General features: G+C 35.8%; 1 protein-coding gene across 2 annotated transcripts in view; it reads left to right on the forward strand.

The window, feature by feature from the left end:
* Positions 1-5,185: 5,185 nt before the first annotated feature.
* Positions 5,186-24,886, forward strand: part of HYCC2 (hyccin PI4KA lipid kinase complex subunit 2) — a 30,786-nt gene continuing 11,085 nt past the window's right edge. For both annotated transcript variants that reach the window (XM_086465014.1, XM_009947925.2), the window contains exons 1-10: positions 5,186-5,260; positions 7,476-7,554; positions 8,630-8,731; positions 13,290-13,469; positions 15,535-15,615; positions 16,260-16,375; positions 17,144-17,239; positions 18,964-19,080; positions 19,771-19,858; positions 23,994-24,153. In XM_086465014.1, the coding sequence (XP_086321140.1) occupies positions 7,504-7,554; positions 8,630-8,731; positions 13,290-13,469; positions 15,535-15,615; positions 16,260-16,375; positions 17,144-17,239; positions 18,964-19,080; positions 19,771-19,858; positions 23,994-24,153 (991 nt within the window). In that variant the 5' untranslated portion in view covers positions 5,186-5,260; positions 7,476-7,503. The remainder of the gene's footprint in view (positions 5,261-7,475; positions 7,555-8,629; positions 8,732-13,289; positions 13,470-15,534; positions 15,616-16,259; positions 16,376-17,143; positions 17,240-18,963; positions 19,081-19,770; positions 19,859-23,993; positions 24,154-24,886) is intronic.

Raw genomic sequence — 24,886 nt, forward strand, 5'->3', positions numbered from 1 at the left:
ATCCTCTGCATACTTAAGTAATATCTTCTTAAATGTCAACAATTACTAGTATCTCATTGGTAGCACTTTTTTTTTTTTTTTCCTTTTTAATCCTCACTTTAATAGTTGGTATAGCTGTATAGCGAGTGCTATTGGCTCTGATTATTTGGGTAATTGTTTTGCTGTTGCAAATTGATCTTGATTGGTGGTTTAAATGCAGACTAGTAAATAATCATGTATTTAGTCAGCGTGTTTTTACTTTGAATGTAAGTGAAAAACGTGCTCTCTGATGAGATAAGATGATTAAATCCTTTTTCATGTGTATTGTTGTAGGAGTCAAAAGTTCTTGGACAGTTATCAGAGTTTTACATCTCATTGTTTCGATAGTATATTACTGGAACAAGTTTTATTTCAGACTTCTATATTTTCAAAGACAATAATATAGAGAATGGTGAATTATATGAAAGGTATCTTTAAAATGGAAATCTATTTCTAGGTAAGCAAATAAAAGGATTGTAACTTAAGCATAATCTCGTAGTATTTTAGTCTGTTGGTAATTTAATTTTCATTGATTCTTTTATACGTATTTTATAATTAGTCTAATCTACCCCAAACTGTCATCATAAGTGCACCTGGAAAGTCAAAGTTGTGAAGTGCTATCTCCTATATCCCAATGAAAGTTAAATATCTAGGCAGCTTGTGTTAACATCAGGAGTTAACTCGTGGTTTCGTACTTTTTTTTTTTTTTTTTTAATTTGTGTGCATAGTTTAGATCTCAACTGTAATTGGAAGATGCACAATGCAAGACTGACTTCCTTTGAGAACAGAGTATTTAATATTAAGCATAAAGATTCCAGTCTAATGACTTAACAGCCTTAAGCCTCCTATTCTGCCGCTTTATGCCAAATGAATAAGTCTAGGAGAAGACTTTTTTTATTGTTATTTTAAGTGCTTTGGTTTGGAAACTTTTTCAATAATTGATTTTTATATTTGATTTTAACATTGACTGTGTTCCCAAGTATAACTTTTATGTTCCATGCTTTAGTGTGAATTTAAACTTGCTTGTTTGTTCAGTATTTAAGGAATCTTAACTACCAGTCTATATGCAAAAATATTTTAGTATATTTAATTATTACTGTTACTAAAAACTAAATTTCTACTTAGTTATTTTGGTTCCTACATATTATAAGAACCTTTGAGCCACAGTAGAACAGAAATAGTTTTTAAAATAAATATGAGAAATCTCTTATATTCTCTATACTTTGTTTGCTCTGTGAGAGACGTGAACACTCTGGAAATTAAATTCAATACTCTTAGTTCAGGCCACTTCAACTTCGAATAAATATGCGCAGAATTTAATGTGGTTAAACCAGTTTATTTTAGAGACACACCCGCACGGTGCTTGAAATATTTATTTCTTTTTTTCTCCAAGGTACAGCAAACCAGGGAATGAATGTAAGCATGAGGTCTGCTTTAGAGATGCTCCTGTGGAAATCCCAGAGTAAGGTCATCTGCCTGTCAGGCTGAGACAGTCACACAGCTGTTTTGACCTGGCTATTTTGCCTATTTGTACAAGTCCTTAAAAATGTTTTTAATATCCAGGCAGATGATTTCAAAGGGAGAGATGATTTGTCCTAGAACCGAACTAGTAGAGTATCCTAGCTGGAATAGATGTAGGCTACTTCTGTACTGATACAGCAGAGCTGTATCTCTGCATCCTTTTTAAGCCACATGAGCAAAGCAAGCTTTAACATCTGAAAAAGTCTTCCAGGAATGATGCAATTGTAGCATTGGAGAAATGAATAGTTTGTGTTTATATTTTTCGATAAATGTGGTACAAGACTGACACATAAATAAGGTGCTTTTCCTCCTGGGATATAGTATATATGATTGGTCTTTAACGTACACCCTGTAAAAAATGTTCTGAAAATGTCAGAAGAACTACCTGTATTTGTATAAGCAACAACACAAAGCTGCATTTGGAATTTTCATTGAGTGAAAACAGGTAGATCGTACAGTAGAGAGTGGCCCAGAAGGGTCTGTTGTGTAAAGCTCTCTTTCCCTCATTCTTCTAACAAATACACAGAAAGCACTATACAGATCAATAAGCACAAGATTCCTGTGATAGATGCCCCATATTCTAATCCTTTGCATATTTTGGAGATTACCACATATAACCTTAACAAAAAAATCTGCTTTTTCAAAGTAGAACTGTTAAAATCTTACTGTACCACATATAAGTAAAAACTGTGTGTTGGATTTTTTTTCTGGCATTGTTCTTAAAGGGCATAGCATAAGCTCTGTGCTTCAGCAGTTGTTCTCAAGATAGCTGCCTTCCTAGGCAGCAGGTATGGGTTTTGTTCTGAAGCTGACTTACACTGGAAGAAGTCCCCAAACAGGGCTTGCTTTGAAGGTTGATGGCACAAACACTGGGAGAGAAATATGTGGGGTACTGGAGGGGAAGGTCACCTTGTCGTTTTTAGTGGTAGCTAACCACTGGATAGGCTTAACTATAATATCAAACTGCACCCAAATTTTGACACCAGCACACATTCATTTTTTTACTTCATGTGAGTTGACTTGTTAGACAAACAGCTACATGTGGATTTTCTCTGAGGCTTAATAGACTTCTGTAAGAGTTAATTTCTTAGGTAGGTTAGGTGTTATGCCATTATAATACTTGACGTTTTTGACTTAACATAGTAGGAGCATCGGGATCTCTGTAGTGCTCACAGTGAGCAATTTGAATAATTCTTGCAACTCTTGATAGTTTTCTAATTTCTTTAGATATGCCAGGCTAAATCCTGACTCATGAGAATTGCTAATTCTTCAATTAATTGATTTCACTTATTTGTAGTATTCTTCTCTTACTCCAAACTACTACATTTTTACGGGCCTGATGCATGTGTTTCTCGAATAGCCTTGTGCATTTCCTTATTTCGGCAACAGTTAGCCTCTTTAGTGTTCTCCTTGCAGTCTTACTCTGAGTTGTGCTATAGGGCAAAACCCACTTGTTGCTACTTAAAGTACACAATAGTATTTGGTGCTCAGCGTGGCTTTGTCGAATACATATTTTGCTTTCCTGCTGGAGCTGTGCTGTAGTTTCATACATATTGCTGTTCACTGGAGTGTAAAGAGAAGGGGGATTTCTATTTTGGTGTGGATTTTTTTGTTGTTTTGGGGGTTTTTGTTAGTTTTAAAGCATAACTTTAATTCCCCCTTGCAAGGTTTCTCCAAGGAAATAGTCAGCTTCATACTGGGTCAATGTGTAATCTCTCAAGTTGATACACTGCTGGAGGAGAGTGGCTACTTGCCTCCAGATATTAACAGGATCTTCCAGGCTGATGTAATCATTTCAGGGAGAGGGGAATTTTTGGCCATGAGTTATGGGTGATGTTTGTCTCTGATTTAAGGACAGTTATTTACTGTTTTCTATGTGTAAAACAGTTTGAAATGCCACACCCCATCTGTGATGCTATATAAATTATTATTTTTTTAAATTATCTTCTACTTAAATTTAGTTCTAGGAAACCTGCAGGTTTGGTTTGTAAGCAAACTGCTAAGTAAATGAAAATTTTTGAACTGTTACAGCCTGATTCTCCAACCAGGTCTGTGCACATCTTCTTGTTCTTAGTCCTTTAGTGGGGAAAACTGTACAGAAATAAAAATTCACTTGTCTGATTTGCTGGTACATAACTGTGATTTTTGCTTTAAGGCTAAAATAACTCTAGTTCCTATCCAGGGAAAAATGATGTCTAACTTGATGCAGCTCTGGAAAGGCCCACCTGGTGAACTTCCAGATTGTGTATTTTTGTTTTTGACACTAGGTGTAGCAGGTTAGGTACAACTGAGCCTCTAGGTAGCAACCATAATAACTTAGAGCTAGTTGGGACCCCATGGCGTTTCTAGGGAGTAGTGTATATCAAATATCATGTCTGTATGTAAGGGTTGTTTCTAGCATGTTGTAAAATTTGTGAAGCTTCTAGGAAGTCCTGAATCAACTTTTATAGACCTGATATTCTGTCTTGAAGATGCATACCTGCTAATTACAAGAAACAACTGATAATAAGTTAAATACATACATGTGTCTTCCAGGTCTCCTGTGTATGTTTAAAAATCTGTATGTAATCAGCTACAGTGTGCCTATAGGGTAGAAATTTGTTTATTTTTTCAGACCCTTCATAAATACTGTCAGAGAAAGAAGAGAAGGATATGAATTTCATTCATTCAGAAGTGTATTATTTAAGATTTCTGCAAGGAATTGCATTTTTATTAAAACAGTTGATTTCAGAAAATTCGTAGAGGACGTTTTTCGTGTATACCATCTTGTGATAAAAACTTTCACTTGCAGCGTAGCCTGAAAAGGATGCTACCTCCTGTTAGCCTATCTCTAATTAGCTTGGTGGAGATAAAAAAAAAAAAGGGACCTTTCAGTAATTTGGAAAAGTAATTAATTGAATAAGCAGTATGGAATGGAATACACCCACTGGTCGTGTACATGAATTTCCTATTAGAGGTCTCCAGATACTGAAATCCTCTAATTTACCTAGAGTGGGCTCATTTGTGTGTTGTTTATCTCGTGCTCAGCATGAAGGGATCCTGCAGTGAGAGGTGAACTTAAGTGTAATACATGCTTTTTGCAATGACATTGGAATTTTGACTGTGTAAGGAATATATTAAGTCAAGAACAATGATAGTAAGGAAGAGTCTTTAATATATTCCATTTAGAAGGAGTATGTTTTCCGAAGTCAGGGTGTTGATTCAGCTCACATTTTATAAAAGCATTACTCTGTCGCTTCATCTTGCATTGTTCTTGCACTGTTCTTTGTAAGAAATAGTGCTTCAGTTTTTCTTTCTAGTGTGTGCCACTAGTCCATAAAGGTTTTCTGCAGAGGTGACAAAGCCTTCTTTTTGGATGAATGCAATTCCACCCTTCTTCCACTTGCTAAAAACACCAAGCCTTTTTTTTTTTTTTTTTTTTTAAGTGTATTTTAATGGCAAATTGCTTTGTTACAGAAGGACACAAATATGGTTTAGTAGATTTGATAAACTTCAATTTGTAATGTCTATATATATATATATATATATATATATATATATAAAAAAATAAAAACACCTGTTTGCTTTACTCTATTTCTCCTTGTTTTGTGACCATCAGAGTTTCTTTTCACCTTTCAGAAAACAGGGAAGTACTTGAAGGCTTGACAAATGCATCCCAGGTTGAAAAACTGCTGCATTCTTCTTCCTCTTCCTCCTTTAGAAAATTGACTTCTTTAAAGAGGTAAAGCTGAATGTTGCACTTTATGTAGAAAATGTTGGTTTGGTTTTTTTTTGTCAGGCAAAGTGAACTAAATCTCAACTACTTCTTTGGCTGTCCTGTGTTGTTTTAAATTAACTTGTATCCATTCTCATTCTGAGGACTGATGTCTGTTTCCCTATCTACTGAAATGTCTTTGGAAACCTTTGTTTGCAGAGATCTACTTAGTTGTGTTGTGTTATTTTATAGAATTATTTATCAGCACTTCTGCTGAAGTCACCCAAGTATTGCTTGAATTTAAGGTAATCTAATATTATTTCTGAATCTAATGTCTTTTAGGGTATTTAAACATGCTCCAGAAATCTGAGGCGGTTCATTACCCACAGGAGTTTGTATTCTCAGAATGACTTGCTTCCAAGGCCCATGTGAAATGCTACATGTAGCCCTGTTCATACAAAGTTGCTAACATTGAACTTGCAGCTTTCCAACACAATTTTTGTCTTACTTCGTTTCATTTTCAGTTTAACAAATACTGATCTGTTCTTAAATATAAATCTTCTTTTAGAAACCAAAACAAGTATGTTCTGAGACCAGAATACGTGAATACAGTCATGTAGTCTGGCTATTTATCATAGGGCTTCCATGATGTAACTTGTATATCAAACCTGTAATTTTTGGTTGAGCCTAAAAAAATTTTCAAAATGCATCTGAAAGAAAATTATAAAAAGTAAATAAGTAGCTTCATGTTTACCTGCCTTTTTCTTAAAGTTTTTACAACATATGCAAGTAGTAGCACTTAATATATTTTTGACATTACCTGTATGAAGTTGATGAGTGTGTTTATGGGATTAAAGATCGTAGTAGTAGTCTTCATCTTGTTATCACCTGGTTCTGGAGGTGTTTCTCCTTTTTTTGCCTATCCCAGGCTAAAAGAACTTTAGAAAGAGTTTACTGTATTGAAGGAAAAAATATTAATTAAAAAAAGAAGAAAAAAGGGGCTTTGAAGCTGATGGGTATTTGTAGTTTTTAGGAAAAATGTGGTAAAGATATATGACGTGTGACAGCTTTGTTGCATATAATTGTTACATAGCAATATCAGCCTCTTTAAAAAAAAAAAAAAAAAAAAAAGAAAAAAGAAAAGAAAAAAGACTGACCAAAGTATCTCTTAAAATACAGTGTCCCTTCACAGATTTTATGTTTCTTGTTTCTGTTCAGGCAGCTGTTAACCTGCAGGTCCTGTCAAAAGTAAACTTTTGATGAAACATTAACTAAGAACTGCTGTCTTCGTATGTCTAGAATGGCTTCGAGGAGCTCTTATATTTCACTCTCTCCTCAATTTATCTCTTTTCAGGTCACTATTCTCAGGTTTCAGTCTCTAGTATTAGGCTACAGCTTCATTTCGCTTTTTCAGATTAAAATTTTCTGGGACCTTTAATGACTTCCAGGTATTGCCAACGTATACCGAGATCGCACAGAGAGACAAAGTGACCCTTGTTGCTTAGACCTATTTAAACATAAAGCAAAGGTGTCTAATGATGCCTTGTGTTTTAAACATTTTTGCTATTGCCTTGAGAATTAAATTTATGAGAATTCAAAAGATGTTAGAATATGACTGTTGGCTGTAAAGTGGAAAATAGTAATAGTTGTCCTTGAAAGGTTTGTTGTGGGTTTTTGTTTTGTTTTGTTTTGTTTCTGAGAATTCCAGCATAGTTTTAGAAGAGCTAAATCTTGCGGTTTGAATGAGAAGCCTCAACATTCTTTTGGAACAAGGTGTAAGGAGTAAAGTTCTGCTATTAGGATTTCTAATAACTGGTTTTATGAAACTGCTTTACTTCAATCTGTATCTAGAACTGTCATTCCAATGTCTCACATGATTTAGTCCATGATGCTCTTTACTTTGTTCCACTTGTCTTTTCTTTGTACTGTATTTGGTAAGGGAGCAAGAATGGGGTGATGCGTTTGTCTTAAATAATGTATGTTTTGGCCTGAAGCCCTGAATCCTTGTTTTTCCTCCTCCCCCATTAATGTGCAGTACTTTTGTCTAAAAGTCTGAAGAGAACAGTTTAATCGTTGTTAGAAAATGGGACCAGTTGTCCAAAATGCAACTTTTCCTATTGTTTCGTATTATATAAGTCTATTGGAAATATGTTAACAGCTTTTCATGGGGGTAGGATTTTAAAAAACCAAGTTTTGCTGGCAGAACTCTTATTTAATTTCTCTTGTCCTTTCTCTTCTAAAGGTAAGAGAGAAGCAAAAGAAGTAAGAAAATGCTGGGATCAGAACGAGGTGTTGTGGAAGAATGGCTGTCAGAATTCAAGGTGAGCTGAGAAGATGAATGATAGCTGTATCATTGGCTTTATACAACAAAACATTGGTTTGGTTTGGTTTTTAAATATCCAATAAATAACATTTTAAATATCTACTACTTGATCTTTCAACTTTTTATAATGCATAAAGCATGCAAAGGTCTTTGTAAATAAGTCAGCCGGTATATAATATACAAAGTATAGTTCTAATAGTAGTTTATTTTTCTTGTTTATTATTGCAGAGCAGAACACTGCTATAGCAGTGAGGTTTTTTTAAAGCATATATTTCTGTGTAGATTAACCTGATAGAATTTAACTAACAGCTGGATAACACTGCCCAAATTTCTAACTGAGCAACTCTTTTATTTTAAAAAAATTAGTAGAAATGTTTGGAGTTAAAATAAAAATTAAAAATATTTGGCTAGGTTTTTTTTCTGTGGTCTGCATAAAATTCTTTTGTCATGAAGAATCTGAAGTATTTTTAAGCTATTTTGCGTATCGATAATTATGCTGAGTGAAATACAGGATAATGCATAAACAGGAAAACTTGATTTCATCACTGATACAAAATTAATCTGTTATTTAAATGAAGATTAGTAATTCTGTACATCATTGATGGTACACAATAAGTCATTATGTGCTGTTGTTGTAAATTTGTTGAGGAGCCAAGGATGCAAAATCCACAGACATGGTTGCTTGGTGGGACTTGAGGCTGTCCATGCTCATTCTAGTTTGTCCTCTAAAATAATTCAAGTTGATTTGATAAAGACTTCAAAAAGTGTCTGTTAAATACAGAATATCAAGAAGGAGAGTCCTCCTGTCAAGCTGGAGCAAATAATTTCATGGAAGATAAATCTGAAACTGCTTTTGGATTTAACCCTGAAAGTTGGTATGTGCCCCTAGATGCTATTCGTACAGAGAACTTCTACTGAATGAACTAGGTCACAAGTCTGAAAATTTACTGAACTTCAGGAATTTTTCTTGATGTCGGGGTGAGGCTGAATCATTTTGTGGAGATCTTTAATACTTGGAAGCTTTGATTTATCAGGCAAACGTTTTTTTTTTTTTTAATTTTATTTTTATTTAGGCATTACCTGAAACACAAATTTCCAGCTATGCAGCTACATTGCACCGAAAAAAACCACTGGTACCAGCTCTTTATAAGGTCATTCAAGACCCAAATAATGAGGTAGGAGACTTTAAAAAATATTTTCGTTCACATTCTTGTATCTTCCATCTCTACAACTAAAACTAGAGTAATTGAGAAGTGGAGATGGAGAGGAACATTCTTCAATTCTTCTTTCTAATGTAGTCTAACATGGGTATTATTCCTCTTTTTACTCCCTTGTTTTTTGACAGTTACTTTAATGCCTTTCTGATAAGACACAACCTCATCTCCTCCCAAAAATACAGTTTATGCTCTCTGCTAGATTTTACTTGCCACAGCTGAGTGTTACACTTGATTTGGCATGAGATGGTTTTTTTTTCTTCCCAGAAACTACCTTTCAGTCATAACTGAGACAAAATAGGCCTTACAGTGAAACTCAGTAAAACCAATGTGCTTCTCGCCTGGTGGCTTATTACAGTGGAAGATGGAAACAATTTATTAAATCCTATTAAAGTAACCAGAGCTTCTTTTGGTTATAGTAGTATCGTATTTGTGTAACTTGGTTTACACTGCTGTAAACAAGAGCAGAACCAGGGCCCAAAAATGCAAATATACAAAATGAAAACTTAACTTACACTTGTATGTAATTTATTTTGCAAATGATGTTAAATACTGAGCTTTCTATTCCATTGGCTTCTGCTATAAGCATTTCTGGGAAAGTGTGAAATATAACTTCTGAATAAATTGTGCAAGCATACCATTCTCTGCTGTGTAAACTACTTTAAATAAAATGCTTCAAAATATTTGATTTAACATTTGTGATCTCTTGTATATTTATAAATTAAATGGCAAGTGTACAGAGCAAGGAAGTTCTTTCTTTTCCTGAGCACAGCTCAGCTGGTTTTGGAAGCTGAATGCTTGATTGAGCTTAAAGGATGTTGCATAATGCTCATGCAATAAAAAAAAAAAGGCTTCATAGCTATCAACTTCATTTCAGTGTTACAAATAGCTTGCATGGTGACCTTTTTCTTTGTACTGAAACTACCGTTATTCTCTCTCCAACCTGAAGCTGCCATTACTGCTGTTGTCTTTTAGTATATATGTATTTGTGTATGTGTATACTTCTGAAAATATAAAAGCTTCCTTTGCTTTGAGAATAAGTATTTGATTTATTTTTATTTTTTATTAGTGATGCAAAGAACCAGATTTGCACAAAGAGTATCTTGTTAAGGGTGTGACAGTAATCTTATGTTATTAAACACTGATACTTGCCAAATAGTACTCTTTGGAACTGCTGTTGCTGTTTAGGCCTGATTCTGGTATGAGGTATAAGATAAGCAATACCAGACTCAAAGATGACTAACATCAGGTTCTGCTTGTTAGCAGTTTTCTTTGATTTTGGACTGAAAGAGTTTTGGAATTAAAAAAGTCCATGTCAGTTCATGTATACATCCACTATTGGTGACAAAAGCTCCATTTCCTCTGTTTATCCAGTGTCTTCTCAATATTTGTGTTCAGATAATTAATTGGAAGAGGCTGGTTCCCTGAAAAGCCAGATAACTAAGATGCAAGGAAAACATTTGTTCTTTCTCATAGTGTCAAGTTTTGTGTTTCCAGGTGGGAGGTGATCGTACTATGCTTTGATAGGAAAAAGTTGTGTATTCATGTCTTTGAAAATATTTGTGGTTTAGCGTCTTTGTGATGGCAGCATTTTCTTGTGAACTTAAAGCTCTGAACACATCAAAAGCACTATACTAGTTGCTACAAACAACCTTCAGGTTTCCACCTAAGTAATTTGCTGTTGTTAAACCTTTTGCACAACTAATATGACAACTACTAGAAATGAGGATTATTAACATGCTTGCAGCATCAGTGATGGGATGTTGCTTGTATATTTTAGGGAGCATGGTTTCACTTAAGAGACTAATTTTATAAAATTTTCATTTGAAAGAAAGTAGAATAAACTCAGTAACTGCTCTGGCTGAGTCTGATCTGACTTTCAGCTAAAGGTAGATTACACTTTTCCACTGTTTTTAATGGGACCTGGATTAGACTGGCTAATTTTAAATAGGAAACAGCTTTAGGCTGCTGTCATCTCTGATCTAATAGAAATACTATTTATAGCAATGGTGCTGTATATATCTGGTTTCTGATAATATTTGTTTAGCTTTTTCTTGCACCTGTTATCTCCTTGCAGGTATGCGTGTATTTATTGTTTGCAGAAATGGCGTGTTTTTCTTCTATACTCTAGCTTCTTGGTCATATTTTCTTTTAAGAAAAACCTACAAATTTATTCAGTGATCTCTGAATTATTTATTAATCACTCATTTATTTAAACATCTGAAGTGTGCTAGGCCTTTCATAAAACAAGGATATAGTTCTGTCTCTGAAGATTTGAACATTTACTGTTACAGATGTTTTTAATAATTAGAGTCACTTTTAGACAGGAGTTTCTACTAAGTAAATATTAATTAAGAAATAATATATTTACGCATCTTTTGAACATAAGGTGCTATATATATATGAAACACTGGAATTAATATGCTAGATAAAACAATGTATGCTCAACTTGATAGAGAGAGCCCTAGCATTGTTTGATTAAAGTGATTGGAATAGAAGCTTTATGGGCTTCTAATTTCATTTAGATCCCAAACCAAAAATTAAGTGGTGAGGTATTTTACATATATGGCTTGTAAAAAAATTTGTGTGCTCCATATGACTGGACTTCTCTTATTCTGTATCACGTTGTCAGTATCAGCTTTCTTCCCTCACTGCCTTGTGGAGTCTGTCTTTGCTTCTGTTGTAAAAACAGGCTGTTAGCTTCAAGTAACTAGGCTGTCAATCAGAAGTCTTGGTACAAAAAGTACTTATACCAGAGCCTTGTATAAGAAGAGATTTTCCTGATAGCAAAGTTTTATTTTACATAGATGTTGTGTTGTGGGTTATGTAATCAGTGGTTTAAAAATGGTGTCCTTTGTTGACCAGAATACTCTGTGTTAGAAATTAAACTGATGTGTTCAATCTTTCTTGGGTGATGCTTTCTTAAGGCAGCTATCTTGATAGAAAATCCTGTAAAATTTATTTTTCATATTTGTGATTTAATAGAGTAAAATATCCAGGTCTAAATATGTGTATGTGAACTTGTACAGTCATACAGATTTATGACACTGCACACTTATCAAACATTCAGACTAATCTCTTGTAGAAATGTCTGGCCCTTTGCTGATAGCAAGGGATTTCTTCAAAGTTTTTAAGAGAATGAATGGTTCATAGCAAATCACAGCAGTATGTCTGCATACAGCATAGCGAAAGAGTGACAGTGAATTCCACAGGAAATTCTGGTACTAAGATTTTGATTAATAGAAAAATTAATGAAAGAAGAATACATCAAAGTCTATGAAACACATTGCTAATGCTCTGGAAGTCCTAAGCTGCATATCCCTGGGAGTGAGAGTGTCTACTGAAATGGAAGTCATATATGTCTTATCTGATCTTCTGCTCTGCACTGGGTGTTTCCTGTTTATGCCTTTTTGTCTCACCAGTACAGCTGCTCTCGTGTTGGTCAAATGTAGGGGTTTTATTGCTTTAAAAAATCATAAATATAATTTAATGTTTAATGTTATCGTGTGTGTATATGAGCGCTGCATAAAGCAGGGATGGTTAGAAAGAAGGCTTATTTGGGGTTCTGGCCTCTATTTTCTGCCTCTGTAACTCTTCTGTATGAACATAGATGCTTTAGATTACATGGATGCCTCTGTCTTTTTGGACGTTGAATCCCATGAGTATTTTCCTTAGGTCAGATCATCCCACTTAGAATGTAATAGTAGATACTGGTAACAGAAGTTATAAAAATTCCTCTTGGGATATATTTTTTTTTTGGTAGTTTTTGACTTTGGTATTAACAACTAGATTAGTCACAGGAAAGGAGGACGCAGTTTGGCGTGATTATTTTTTCTTTGCCCCCCCCCCCCCCCCGCAGTAACAGTTCTGTGGATGCATCTTAACTATTGGTTTGGCATTGTAGACTCTTAAAATGGCAGGGTTTTTCTTGTGCTTATATCACACTGACTTGATAAGGGCCTTTTGATTCTTATGCTGAAACCCAAAGGGCAGCTCAAGATGGAAAAATCAGTTTGCGTTGTAATGAGAAAATACATACTTAGGTTTGAGACTAAAGCTGTAGGTAAGAAATTAATTCATATTTCTGTTAATAGACCTGTCATTAGCAGCTAATCTTTAACCTTTGTACTTTTATAAACCTTACAACTCACTATTAAAGTTTTATGGTGCCCATAGTTCAAGCCATGTGTCTGTCACATGCCTTAGATTAGTACCTGTATACAAAATAAATCTCATACTGACAGCCTTAGAGAATAACGTTCTCAAAGCGCAAGATGGTGGTGGCTGTAGTAAGGCCACATTTCCCAATACTGCATACCAGTGCCCCTCAGATCTGTCCTTATAGATGTACTTAAAAGGAATGCACATATCATTTTGGTTCATTCACTGAGTTGCCATCAAGGAATGTCATTTTTATTGGCTGCAGTGGCTATATGATAGAGCCCCTGTATTTGCTATTTCATTCTCCCTTATTACAGGAGGCTAACAGTAATTAATGAGCTTTTTTGCCTTTCCACAGCTCCTGGAGCCTGTTTGCCACCAGCTTTTTGAACTTTATCGTAGTTCTGAAGTTCGGCTCAAGAGATTCACACTGCAGTTTTTGCCAGAGTTGATCTGGGTATATCTGCGTCTTACTGCCAGCAGGGATAGGCAGAGTAACGGTTGCATTGAAGCATTGCTGCTTGGCATTTACAACTTGGTAAGTGAGCTGAGTGGGAATGGCTGAGGAAAGCTTTGGTGTGAGATTTTGTGTCACTGACCACTAGGAATAAAGTAAATTGTTGGAACAACATATTTAAAATTATAATATGCATATGTGAAAGCATATTTAATCTGGAGAAAAGCATAATGTGAAGGTTTAGTAAGAATGTGTTTGCAAAAAAAATATATTTTTTTTTTATAGTAGTCGTTTTGGGACAAACATTGTAATTAACAAGGGTCATCTCATGGGCTTTATTGAACTGTTTGTAAGGACATTAAGTAGCCCTCCTTAATGTTGAAAAATAGAACTTTCGATGGAGATGATTGTCGGGCCAATATACTTCATGTGTCACTTCCCCCTGCCCCCCCACTTAATCTGAGTATGTCTTTTTAAGAGTAATTTCAAGCTGAAACCGCTTTACATGTTAGCACTTCGATACATGCATGTGTACATTTGATGCAGATAGTTGTCTTAAGTGGAAATGTGATTTTCAGAATAAGTAAAAGTAACTATAGATTATTAAGTTTAGCTGTTGGATGTAAAAGTGCTTTTTAATATCCTTACCTTAGCCTGGTAATGTTTACTTTTGTAATGTTACGAGGCTGTTTGATGAATTTTGCAATACTGTCAAGATAGGCATTCTCTAATGGAAATTTCTGTGTTATAGGACTTGAAAACATATTATACTGAAACGTTGCCGTTCTCTCTACTATCATAGTATACCCCTCCGTTAAATTGTGTATTGTGTTTCAACACATGATGAGTCACAGAATAGACAAACTGTGATTCTTAAAAAAAAAAAAAAAAAAAAAAAAAAAAAAAAAAAAGAAAGAAATTCGTGTTGTTATATGTCTGTAAATCAGCTCTAACAACTGGAACATCCAGTTACTTTAGATCTATTCTGATAGAAGAAAACATTGGAAACTGCTTGCTGATTTTTGGTACCATTTGCTGGGTTGAAGTAGCATGTTTATCTTTGTCAACTGTTTTCTCATTAAGGTCTTTTTGCAGTTCCTTTGAAAGTCATGTTGGTGATTTTTTTTTTTTTTTTAAATTTTTTTTTTTTTTAAGGACAGTAATTTATTCAGTTGTCTCCAGATTCAGGAAGAAAGAGGTCTTAAAATGGACAGTGGCTCCCACTACTTTTTTTTCTTTAAGTTTTTGATATTTTTCTGCACATACATTGAGACTGAAGGAGCGAAGTTATTTTCTCAGTACTTAGAAAGTGAAAGACAAGGATAATTATCTTTTGCATTCTGCTAAATTCTATGCACGGTCCTCCCATTGTGATCCTTAAAGCCTACTACAAGTACTGTGCTACCTTGGACTAAGTTTTCACATAAACTGGAATGACTAGAGCTCGTTGTTTGGAAATCTGCTGTACAAAGGGAAAAGGCAGGATTTTAGACTCCTTTTTGGTATAGTCTTATGTAATTGCTCTTAGTATATTTGCTTTAAAAACTGCTGGGTTTGCTTGTGTAGTAGCCTAGCAACTATAAAATCTGACCAGTTTGAAAGCCTTTTGAGAAAACATTCTGTGTATTTCTTACTCATAGAATCCCTGAAGAAACTTTGCTAGTCCCCTTGATTTCACCTTTTCTCTGTGGTACATTTATTATGAAGTACTGCCCGTTGTCAGTAAGTGACTCATCCGCCCTTGTGTCTGTGTCTTTTGGGCTTAGAGTTTAGCCTTGTTCCACTATGCAATTCTATTGTAATTAAATCTTACAATGTAAAGGTGGACTAGAAAACTTTTTGTTTGTTCTTTCTTTTTGATGAGGTCACACTGATCAAAGAGCCGATGCTGCATTTTTTTAAGCATTGCAGACTGATTCTGAAGCAATCTGTGGTAGAGGTCTTTACCACTTTTTAAATATGTGTGTAAATTTGCTGGTATTCTGCAAATGTACAGAGACCTTGGGATGTTAATAGTTTTATAAGAGCTGAACATCTAACATCTTACTTGCTAAATGCCTTCTAAGAATTGAAAATTATTCCAAGTGCTATCTCCTTACTTCTGTTTGGGTTTTGGTGTGGTTTGTTTGGGTTTTTTTTAATGCAGGAAATTGCTGACAAAGATGGAAACAACAAAGTTTTGTCTTTCACCATCCCTTCATTATCGAAACCCTCAATATATCATGAGGTAAGGAAGCTGCTGTGGTAAATTAGAATTGGATCTATTAGAGGGGTGAAAACTGGATCCATATGATGCAACAGGCCGTTTTAGATGTATCTTGTTGCAATAAGTTTTCCATGTCAGTAGATGGCAATTAGTGTAATCAAATTCAATAGCGTTGGTAGAAGAAAAAGAATGTTAATGTCAAAAAAATTCTTTGCTGACAGTACCCATTTTGCATGGAAGTTTGTTGTGTTGTAGTTGCAACTGTGTTTTACCTCTTAGGTGTTAGTACAAAAGTAGTCTTCCTTCTTCTAGCTCCTGCTTAATATGGTTTGAACTTAGAATTGTGTTTTTCTTTCCCTGCTGTAGCTGTACAAAAGGTCTATGTGATTAGGACAAACTTACTATAAATGGATGTGTAAGAATCGAAGTGGAAAATTGCTCTCACCTGCTCTATTGCTTGTAATCTGTTTATAATAATAAAATTAGGTAATGTTTTTAGATTTACTGTAGTCTGGAATAATCTTCATTTTTACAGATCACAAGACAAGTGTGTCTTTTGGCTTGGGTGGTTAGGAGTTTTAATGCTTTCTTATGCTTTAATGCTTTTTACTTATGACTTGATTTCTCCCCCCTCCTTCCTTCCTCCTTCCACTGTCTGCTTCTAGCCCTCTACTATTGGATCTATGGCTTTAACTGAAGGAGCTCTTTGTCAGCATGATCTCATCAGGGTAGTTTACAGTGATCTTCATCCTCAAAGAGAAACATTCACAGCACAGAACCGGTAGGTGGATGTATTCTAATATTAAACGTGCTTCACTATCCAGACCACAAGTCCTTAAACATTCAGACCAAATACATTGTGTTTAGTACTTTCTCAGCATTAAGTGCTTGGAAATAAATCTGGAGAACAGTCTTGGTAATCTTGAGGTATAGTACTTTTGTTGTTTGTTCCAACTTTGTGTGTTCTACTAGTTAATTTAGAAGAGAGTAACTTCTCTTGTAACTTCTGTGTCTGTCAGGAATATCTTTGGGTTTGTCTGTGAACTCATATTTTCCTGGAAGTGTAACAAAATTCAGCTTTGGCTCTGAGGCTGTGACTGCTTTTTCCACAGGAAAAGGGGAATAGAGCTGAGTGGATAGACAGAACAAGGGTTGAGAGAAATTGCCCTGCTGTTCTAGTCACTGCCAGCTTTACCTGTGTCTAAATCCAGCTCTGGGAAACTGATAAATTAATTTTGAATGCATTGCAGGCTTGTACAGTTCTATAACTTTGTCCAAATATTATGCCATATGCCATTTCCTCCATAGTTCCTGCGTATACTAATGGCTTTCAGTAATAATAATTTTAAATGTTTAATACTGAACCTTTAATAGCTTGTTTCAAGTTAGTGAATTACAGTGAAAGAGGATTTCAGGATTTGTGGGTTTACTTCTGACACTTTTTCCTGTGGGATATTTTTTGAGACTGAGTTGTAGAATTTTTGTGTTAGATTCTGATGAAATACTAAGAATTTAAACCATGCAAGGTTTTGCTCTTGTCTCTTTCCAGGTTTGAGGTGCTGAGCTTTCTTATGTTGTGCTACAATTCTGCTATTGTCTATATGCCTGCCACTTCTTACCAGTCACTTTGTAGGATGGGTTCCAGGTGAGATACTTGCCTTGGAAATAGTCTTGCAGGGTGCAACTAGACTTCTAAATATTCATCCAGCAAAAAAAAGAATTAATTTACTTGTGTTTAATAACTTAAAATGTTTAACTCTTGGTTAGTCTTGCAACTTAATTGGAAATTTGAAGCTGTGCTTGCATACAGATAAACCACATGGATTATCTTACTACTGCATGGGCTTTCATTCTGGTTATGTAATTTTCTGTTATTTGGAAGGGAAAAAAAAAAAAAGGCAATTTGGGGGGAAGTTAGTTGGAGCTACTCAGACTGTTTTGCATTTTTTGGATTTACATATCTTTCAGACATTTTTCAGTATGGTCAGCTTAAAAATCGTGTGAGGAATACCACCAGTTTCCTCTACTTCCAGATATTAATGTCTGTCTTCGTAGGATGGTTTATATGAAGTGCTTGCACAATGTTCTGGGTTTTAGTGGTTTGTTGGGGTTTTTCTTTGGTTTGGAGTTGTTTTTGTCATTTTTTTTTCTTTTATTTTTTTCTTCCTTTCTTTTTTTCCTTGATAATAACTCTGGAGAATTCAGTACTGTGATTTCTCAAACTCTTATACATGCCCTTTATATAACCTTCTACTTGAATAGTCTTAGAAGCATCTGGTTGGCAAAGATCCTTGCTTTTTGTTCTGAAAAATCTCAAAGTATATCTGATATTCCCATATGCCTTTTTTTACCAGCATTTTTGTCTAAAATGAGATAAATTCTCTCTCCTGCTACCTCCAAACAGAGGAACTTCTTTAAAGGTTTTTTGATTTGGCTTGTTTGCTTCAGCACAATACTGCCATGAAACGCAATTCAGTTATGTAGCAAAGAAGGATCACACTAGTTTCTAACAATATATATTCTGTAATAACATGCACATGCAGTTAAGATTATAGCCCATTTTCTTTCCCATGGTGGGAATGGGTTAATTCTTGGTACTCTTCCATCATCTTCGCTTGAGTTGTGGCTATGCTAAATTTCCCAAATATGTTGAATTTTCCTGTATCTAAAAATTAGATCAGCTCTTTGGGTAGAGAAGAAAGACAACATTCTATAGGCTAGGGATTTTTTTGTTTGTTTTTGAAACAGTGCAGCAGTTATTATGTATTAGTAGGCATGTGTTGCCTCCATGATGAAGATTCAGATATTAGTTATGAATAAATTATTCTGGTTTTTATGGAGACTCAGTGCTATGCAGTAAGGCAGGCCCTTTTTCAAGGGTCAGAAGTACTTCTTTTTGAAGGCAGCTGACAGCAATTCTCAAGAATGCAGTATGTGTGATACCCAACATTAGGTAAAAGGTGATTGCATGATGTCATCATACATTAGATGGGAGATGATATATTCCTTTTCTATACCACTGAAATGTTTGCCTTAAAGAAAGTTGGTTTTGGTTACTGTTTTGGGGAGAATCTCCTACCTAACTTGGTGGCTGGCAGTAGAGAACATCTTGCCACCCTCATTCCTTTGAAGAAAACAGATGGAGTTAATGGCTAGATGGGAATAACAGTGGATTATCATCAAGCCACATCTCAAGGCAATGTTGTAAAACTACTTTAATAGTTGGGAGAGCAACATAAGAATGTTCTATGTTGCATGCTTATATTTTGAAAACTAAATTTTGAAAATTAACTACAATCTCTCTGATGTAAAGACATTTATAGTCTTTGTGGGGTTAACGTTTTGTTACAATGATGTGTTTTTTTTCAGGCTGTGTGTGAGTGGATTTCCACGGCAGCATGAGAAACGCTGGAAAGAACACTGTGGTAGGGTGGTGTTAGACCCTGACTTCATGGTGCAGCTGCTCACAGGTGTCTATTATGCCATGTAAGTGGACGGGGTTTTTGTATAAAGAGAAATGTCTGGGTTTAGATTAATTAAAATATAAATGCTAGATGTTTTATGGTTGAAAAAAATAGTTAAACTCATGACACAAGTTTATAACATGATTTCCTGTTACTTGCTCGCTCAGCCAACTGATAATTTGAAAATATCTCTGTCAGCATTGAATTAGGCAATGAAGGGCCCAGCAGTAGGTACTGAAGAGAGTTAGGCTTCTGGCTTCATCTTTTCCGAAGCTTCCACTACCACCAGATACCTTCTGTTCACGAGTGTAATGAGCTTGGATGGCAAGATAACCTGATGAAATGCAGAACTCTTGAATGTCAGTAGCTTCTGAGGTAGCAAAAATCCATTTCTGATGGAAATTCCGTTCTGCTAAGTAGTGCTAACCTTACATCTTGACCCCTTTTTTAAAAAATTCTTTAAATTTGTCCTCATTATGGTACCAACTTTGTATTTCTTGGAGGTGATAGGGAGCAGCTTTTATGTTATATCAACAAGATTAAGAAAAAAATGCTTTGTCTATACTTTTAAAATAAGTGAAGGGGCTGGAGTGTGTATACAGTTGATGGACTTTCTCCATAAGCAAAGAAATGAAGAGCTGGATTTGGGCAGAAAAAAGGCAAGTTTGAGTTCATAAGATATGAAAGATAAATATCTTTCTTTAATTTTTAGATATAATGGTCAGTGGGATCTCGGCCAGGAGGTATTGGAGGATATAATTTACAGAGCACAGCTTGAACTCTACTCACAGCCTCTGCTGGTAAGAAGCACTCCATTGCAATTTATGGGCTTGGTTAAGAGGAGTGTGGATGCGTTTCTGAAGTGGACTGGTAATGAAAACATTTATGGTCATTTACTGTGCTCCCAAATGCAAGTGGTTGTTAACAGCTAGTGTTCTCAACGTAGCTGTTTATACTGTGCTTTTTCTGCTTAAGTGTTAAGCTAGGGTATTGGGATCTCCTAGGACTCATTAATGCTGAAAGCTAGGATTTTCTAATGTATTACAGTTGGATCAAAATGTTCATGTTGTTTTGGCATAAGCTACCGATGAGTGATTCAAAGAAGCTTAACCAAATGGTTATGTCATAGGACATTGTTTGCAAAAAAAGGTGTTTTCTTTGCTTCTAGAACTTCAGTGGGGCTGAGAATATGCTGTGTGATTTAACTGATAACACGGTAGGAAAAAGCAGCAACAGGATAGAGCTGGAAGTGAAAAGGAACTTCATGTCCAGAGTCAGTCAGATTTTGATTGATCAAAGTCAAACAGGTCTTAAACTTTACCTTCTTTGGTGGAGCAGCAATATAATGGAGTTCTGATTGTTTGGGTTTTTTTCAGTTTCAACTGTACTTGCTGCTCTGATCATAGAAACATGAAATGGGGAAAGTGGTGAACTGGGCTGGGTGCAAGTGGATGTGATTGAGAAGGATGAGGAGGTTGACAGAGTGAAAGGAGGAACAGAGGGATTTGATTTTTTTTGTCAAATGTAAGGAATGAGGCTCAAAATAACAGGGAAAATTAAGGAGGATAAAATAAAATAGATTGTTGTCTCAGTTTCTGCATCAGAATTGTGCCTAGAAGCCTTTTTAGTGCTCCTCTGAAGTAACAGTAGTAAAATTTCACAGCTTTTTACGTAACTGAGAAAGGAGCGGATTGGGAAAATCTTTTTACGTGGTAATCTGAGAACCTTCTCTTCTGCGGTAAATTACATAAAATTATTCTCTTGATGAATTAATATTGGCTGTAAAACTTATCTACAGGCTGACACTTCTGCATTTTAAATGCTTGATATCCATTGAATTATTATAATAATTTGTTCCTTTTGGAAATGACTCATCGCTCCATCAGACTGAAAGTTTTAAATTAAATATTGAACCTGCTGAATTGGGCCACCCTGTCAAACTACTACATTTAAAAGGTGTGTAGGAGGACCTGGAACTTGATGATATGACAATTTTCAGTCCTCATTGTTCATTTTTAATCAGTTTGTCCTTGGAGATTGCTTCTAATTCTAAGAATCATCTGGAATGTCTTTGTTGTTTTTTTTTTTTTCCATAGCTACTAGCACCTCTCCATCCCATTGTCTGGTGTCGGTGTTGTCATGACACCACCAATTTTTTTCCCCCTTCCCCAGCTGTCAGATTTTGCGTGCATATATGCGTGCAGGCACATCTGTGGGGTTTTCTTCTTAATACTCTGATCATTGCCTTGCTTCCTATCTTGTTTAACTGCAGTTTTTAAAAAGCAGCTTTAAGAAATTGTAAGTTTTATAAAAAAATGACCTGCATGTTCTTGGCCTCATGCTATATATTCAAGCGATTTGACTTTTTCAAAGGTTGGAGTCCTTTCACCTTGTTGCGTTCTCCAGGAGATATGCATAATTTAACAGCATTATAAAAATTTGTATTTTAAACTTAAAACTACTGGCACCAAATAAAATATCTGTGCAGCATCCCAGATAAGTTTCAAGTTCAGCCTCTGCTTAGGGTTTCCTAAAAGCAGCAAATTCATTGAAGACCATTTAACGTTCAGGCAAACCCCCACGTTAGGATTAGTTTTAGATATCTGTACTCAAGCTATGTATATAACTATGGGAATACCATCAGTCACTATAACAATGAGAAACGTCATAGTCCCTGTGTTAGGGTATGTTTCTTGGAGAAATATTTTTGAAAATGTAGTAGATGCATGCTCTTATTTAAATAGGTTTATAGTGACTGTGGACTTTAAAAAAAAAAAAAAAAAAGCTGAAATAGCAGCATCAGAAAACTGAAATATCTGTAATGTAGAAATGGTCTTTCAGTGTTACCCAGAGACTGCACTGGAAAGGGCAGGAAGTAATGCAAGGGAAAAGATTTTTCTGGGAAAAGTCAAGTATCTCTGTTAAGAAACACTAGGTATTGGTTTCATAGTCATGAAAACTGGGACTTTCTATAGAGGGAAAGTAGTCACCAAGACTCAGTATGTCTACAAGCTATCCTGGACATGGGGAGTAGCTCGGTTCCAGTCAATCTTTTCCTCTGAACACAAGGGTTCTGCCCTTGTTTCAGATGGAAATCCCTGTCTTCAGTGCAGAGACACACAAGCTTTCTTAGCCTAGTACACAAGAAGCATGGATCAGAAAGCGCCTATTGTGACAGCACCCTTATCCAGTGTATTTTATTGGTGTACTTACTGCTTTTGTTGGATGCTCTTTTTGTTAGAACTCTTTTGCTGTTAGGCAAGAGTGGATGTCTGGCCTGAAACCAGCCCTCCTTTGTCATTGATAGTTGCAGACTTGGCTTGCCAAGTCTAAATTGTGCTGTTTGTTTGTTTTCCTGCCTTTTAGTGCTGGATTAGACTTGGTGAGCAAGTTTTTTTGCATCCTGAAGGATCGCAGTTTTGCTTTTTTTCTGTCAGAGGAGGGCTGTGACTCATTCAAACTGGTTGCTTAGATTGTTTCAAAGTTTTACTGTTGCATTGATTTCTATCTCCATATGGTTCTCCTCAGTCTTCAGAAGTACCATTTCTGCTGTTGGAAAAGGCCAGCTGTGAAAAGGTTCTACAAATGTTCTGTCATTTTTCTGGTCCTGTTGCAGAAGCTTTTTCCTACTAATTTTTAAATTTTAATCCTGTGTACCAAGAAGGGTACCTATTTGAAAGAAGACACAACTCGAGTAGAAGGTGGGAGGGCAAACCATTGTGTACTGTTGAACTTGATCTGCTTTGGTTGAGTACAGCAGAAATGAGTTCTGAAGTCTTTAGTGTGATCAAGGATAGGGTGAATGCAGTTTGTACCATTTTCAGAGAATGGCATGGAAAAAGGCCTATGTGTGAATAGGAGAGTAGTTCACAAACAAGTGTTGAGGCTGAGAGAATGCCCTAGCAAAGGGCAAATCAATGTTGGACAAGTAGAAGGCAGAATGATAAGGACGATTTTTCTGTGATGATGCCAATAATCTTTTGTGCTGGTTAGAAGTCAGATGAGAAGGCGGTGGAGAAGGTGTTTAATGGAGAGTTACAGGATCACAACAGCAGCTGGAGATCAGGATCATATAGCAGCCATTCCAGCCCCCCGGGAAGTGAAAAGACTTTGATTTAGTTAATATCCTGTGATCTGTGGCTTTACTGTTTGAAACAGTTCCGTTTCTTCTCACAGTTGCTGGATGATTTTCCTGTTATAATTTGTAGGAAAGTCACTTTTACTTTATTATAATGCAAATAAACACCTTTAATTCATGGAGCTTTTATGGCATGCAGTATGCATTGATATAGTTGTCTTATCAAACGTTATCAGATCTTCACAAGACAAATAATACAAAGTTCTGCCAATAGGGTCTGTTTCAGTGGTTTAGTAGATTTCTCGTAGTTTGGGTTTTTGTGAATGCTAACAAAAGGTGACTTAATTAGTTAAGCAGATTTTGTATATGCGGGCTTTGGGAGTTGAAGGAATTTGTTGGAGGTCCCTTACATTTCCAAGGCCTCTAGTAACCTCAGAATACCAAGACAACATTGACAAGGTTTAAAAGTGCATCAGTTCCTTTACTAGGTTGAGGGAAACATATGAAAATGTTGCTTACAGCATAAAACTAGGAAATACTTGGTTGTAATAATGTGCTAAACAGTTGATACTACTCCATCAGCTAGCCACAAGTCTTTAGGGTGGGGTGGAAACTGGCCCTGTCTCACCCATGCACAAAGCCATATGCTGGAGAAAATTCAACTATTTTTGTGACTAGGTTTGTGATGAGCTTTTCAACATAGTTATCAGCTGTGAATCTTCAGGATGGGACTATCCATCTAGATGGGATCTGGCATAATTAACAATTCTTGATGTTTCTGTATCCAGCAAGAGATCTAATATTGTCATTAGTGCCATCAAGGGCAATAGTAGTACTGCGTTTTACTTTTATCTTAGGTTGCAAATGCCATGAAGAACTCACTGCCCTTTGATGCTCCTGATGCATCGCAAGAAGGCCAGAAGGTACTGAAAGTAGAAGTTACTCCAACAGTGCCGAGGATTTCTCGGACTGCTATTACAACAGCTTCAATCCGTCGTCATCGCTGGAGGAGAGAAGGTGAGCTTTCTCTGCCAAGAGCAAATACTGTAGAGTACTGTATTCATCATTGTCACTGTAATCTGGCTTCTGAGTTTGAATGTTTGCGGAACAGTTGGTTGAGGTTTTGTTTGTTTGTTTGTTTTTGAAAAGTGATACTCCGTAACAACGTATAGTATTTTACATCTTCAGAGCACTGTGTGAACATAAACATTTGGGGTGTTCGTTCTGTTTTTGATTTGGTGATAGCTCATGAGGTAGGTGAGAAAATGGAGAAGCTGGAAAATCTTTAGTAAGACTTGTTTTTTTTTCTCCGTGTAACACAGCATAAAATTGAAGGGGTAGAGTTTGGCTTAGAATGTGAGTTCTTTAGTCCGCACTAAAACTCAACTGCCTCCCATCATAAATAGCTCAGGGAATGCATAGTGTTATCCAGACCTTCATAGGTCTTGGTAGGGTTCCAGCTACCTAAAGCTACTGAAGACAGTGGGAGAGGGAAAAGCTGAACAACACACTTCCACCATCACATGGCCCAATTTAGAGAGGGGCCATGTCATAACATAGCTTTGGTTAGCTTAGAATTAGTCCTTATTTTTCCTCAGTAAGCACTTATGACATATGGAAGTGTGCTTGACTGTATGAAGGAAAAAATATTTACCTTGATATGATGACATCTTCAATGTAGGTGTAGGAAAAAGCTTGCTTTGAAATAATTTTGTCATAAAGATTTGTTGCTGCATGTATAAAACATTGA

Source organism: Leptosomus discolor, chromosome 5 (assembly GCF_034619465.1).
Source record: "Leptosomus discolor isolate bLepDis1 chromosome 5, bLepDis1.hap2, whole genome shotgun sequence".
In the NCBI taxonomy this organism is placed as follows: Eukaryota; Metazoa; Chordata; class Aves; order Leptosomiformes; family Leptosomidae; genus Leptosomus; species Leptosomus discolor.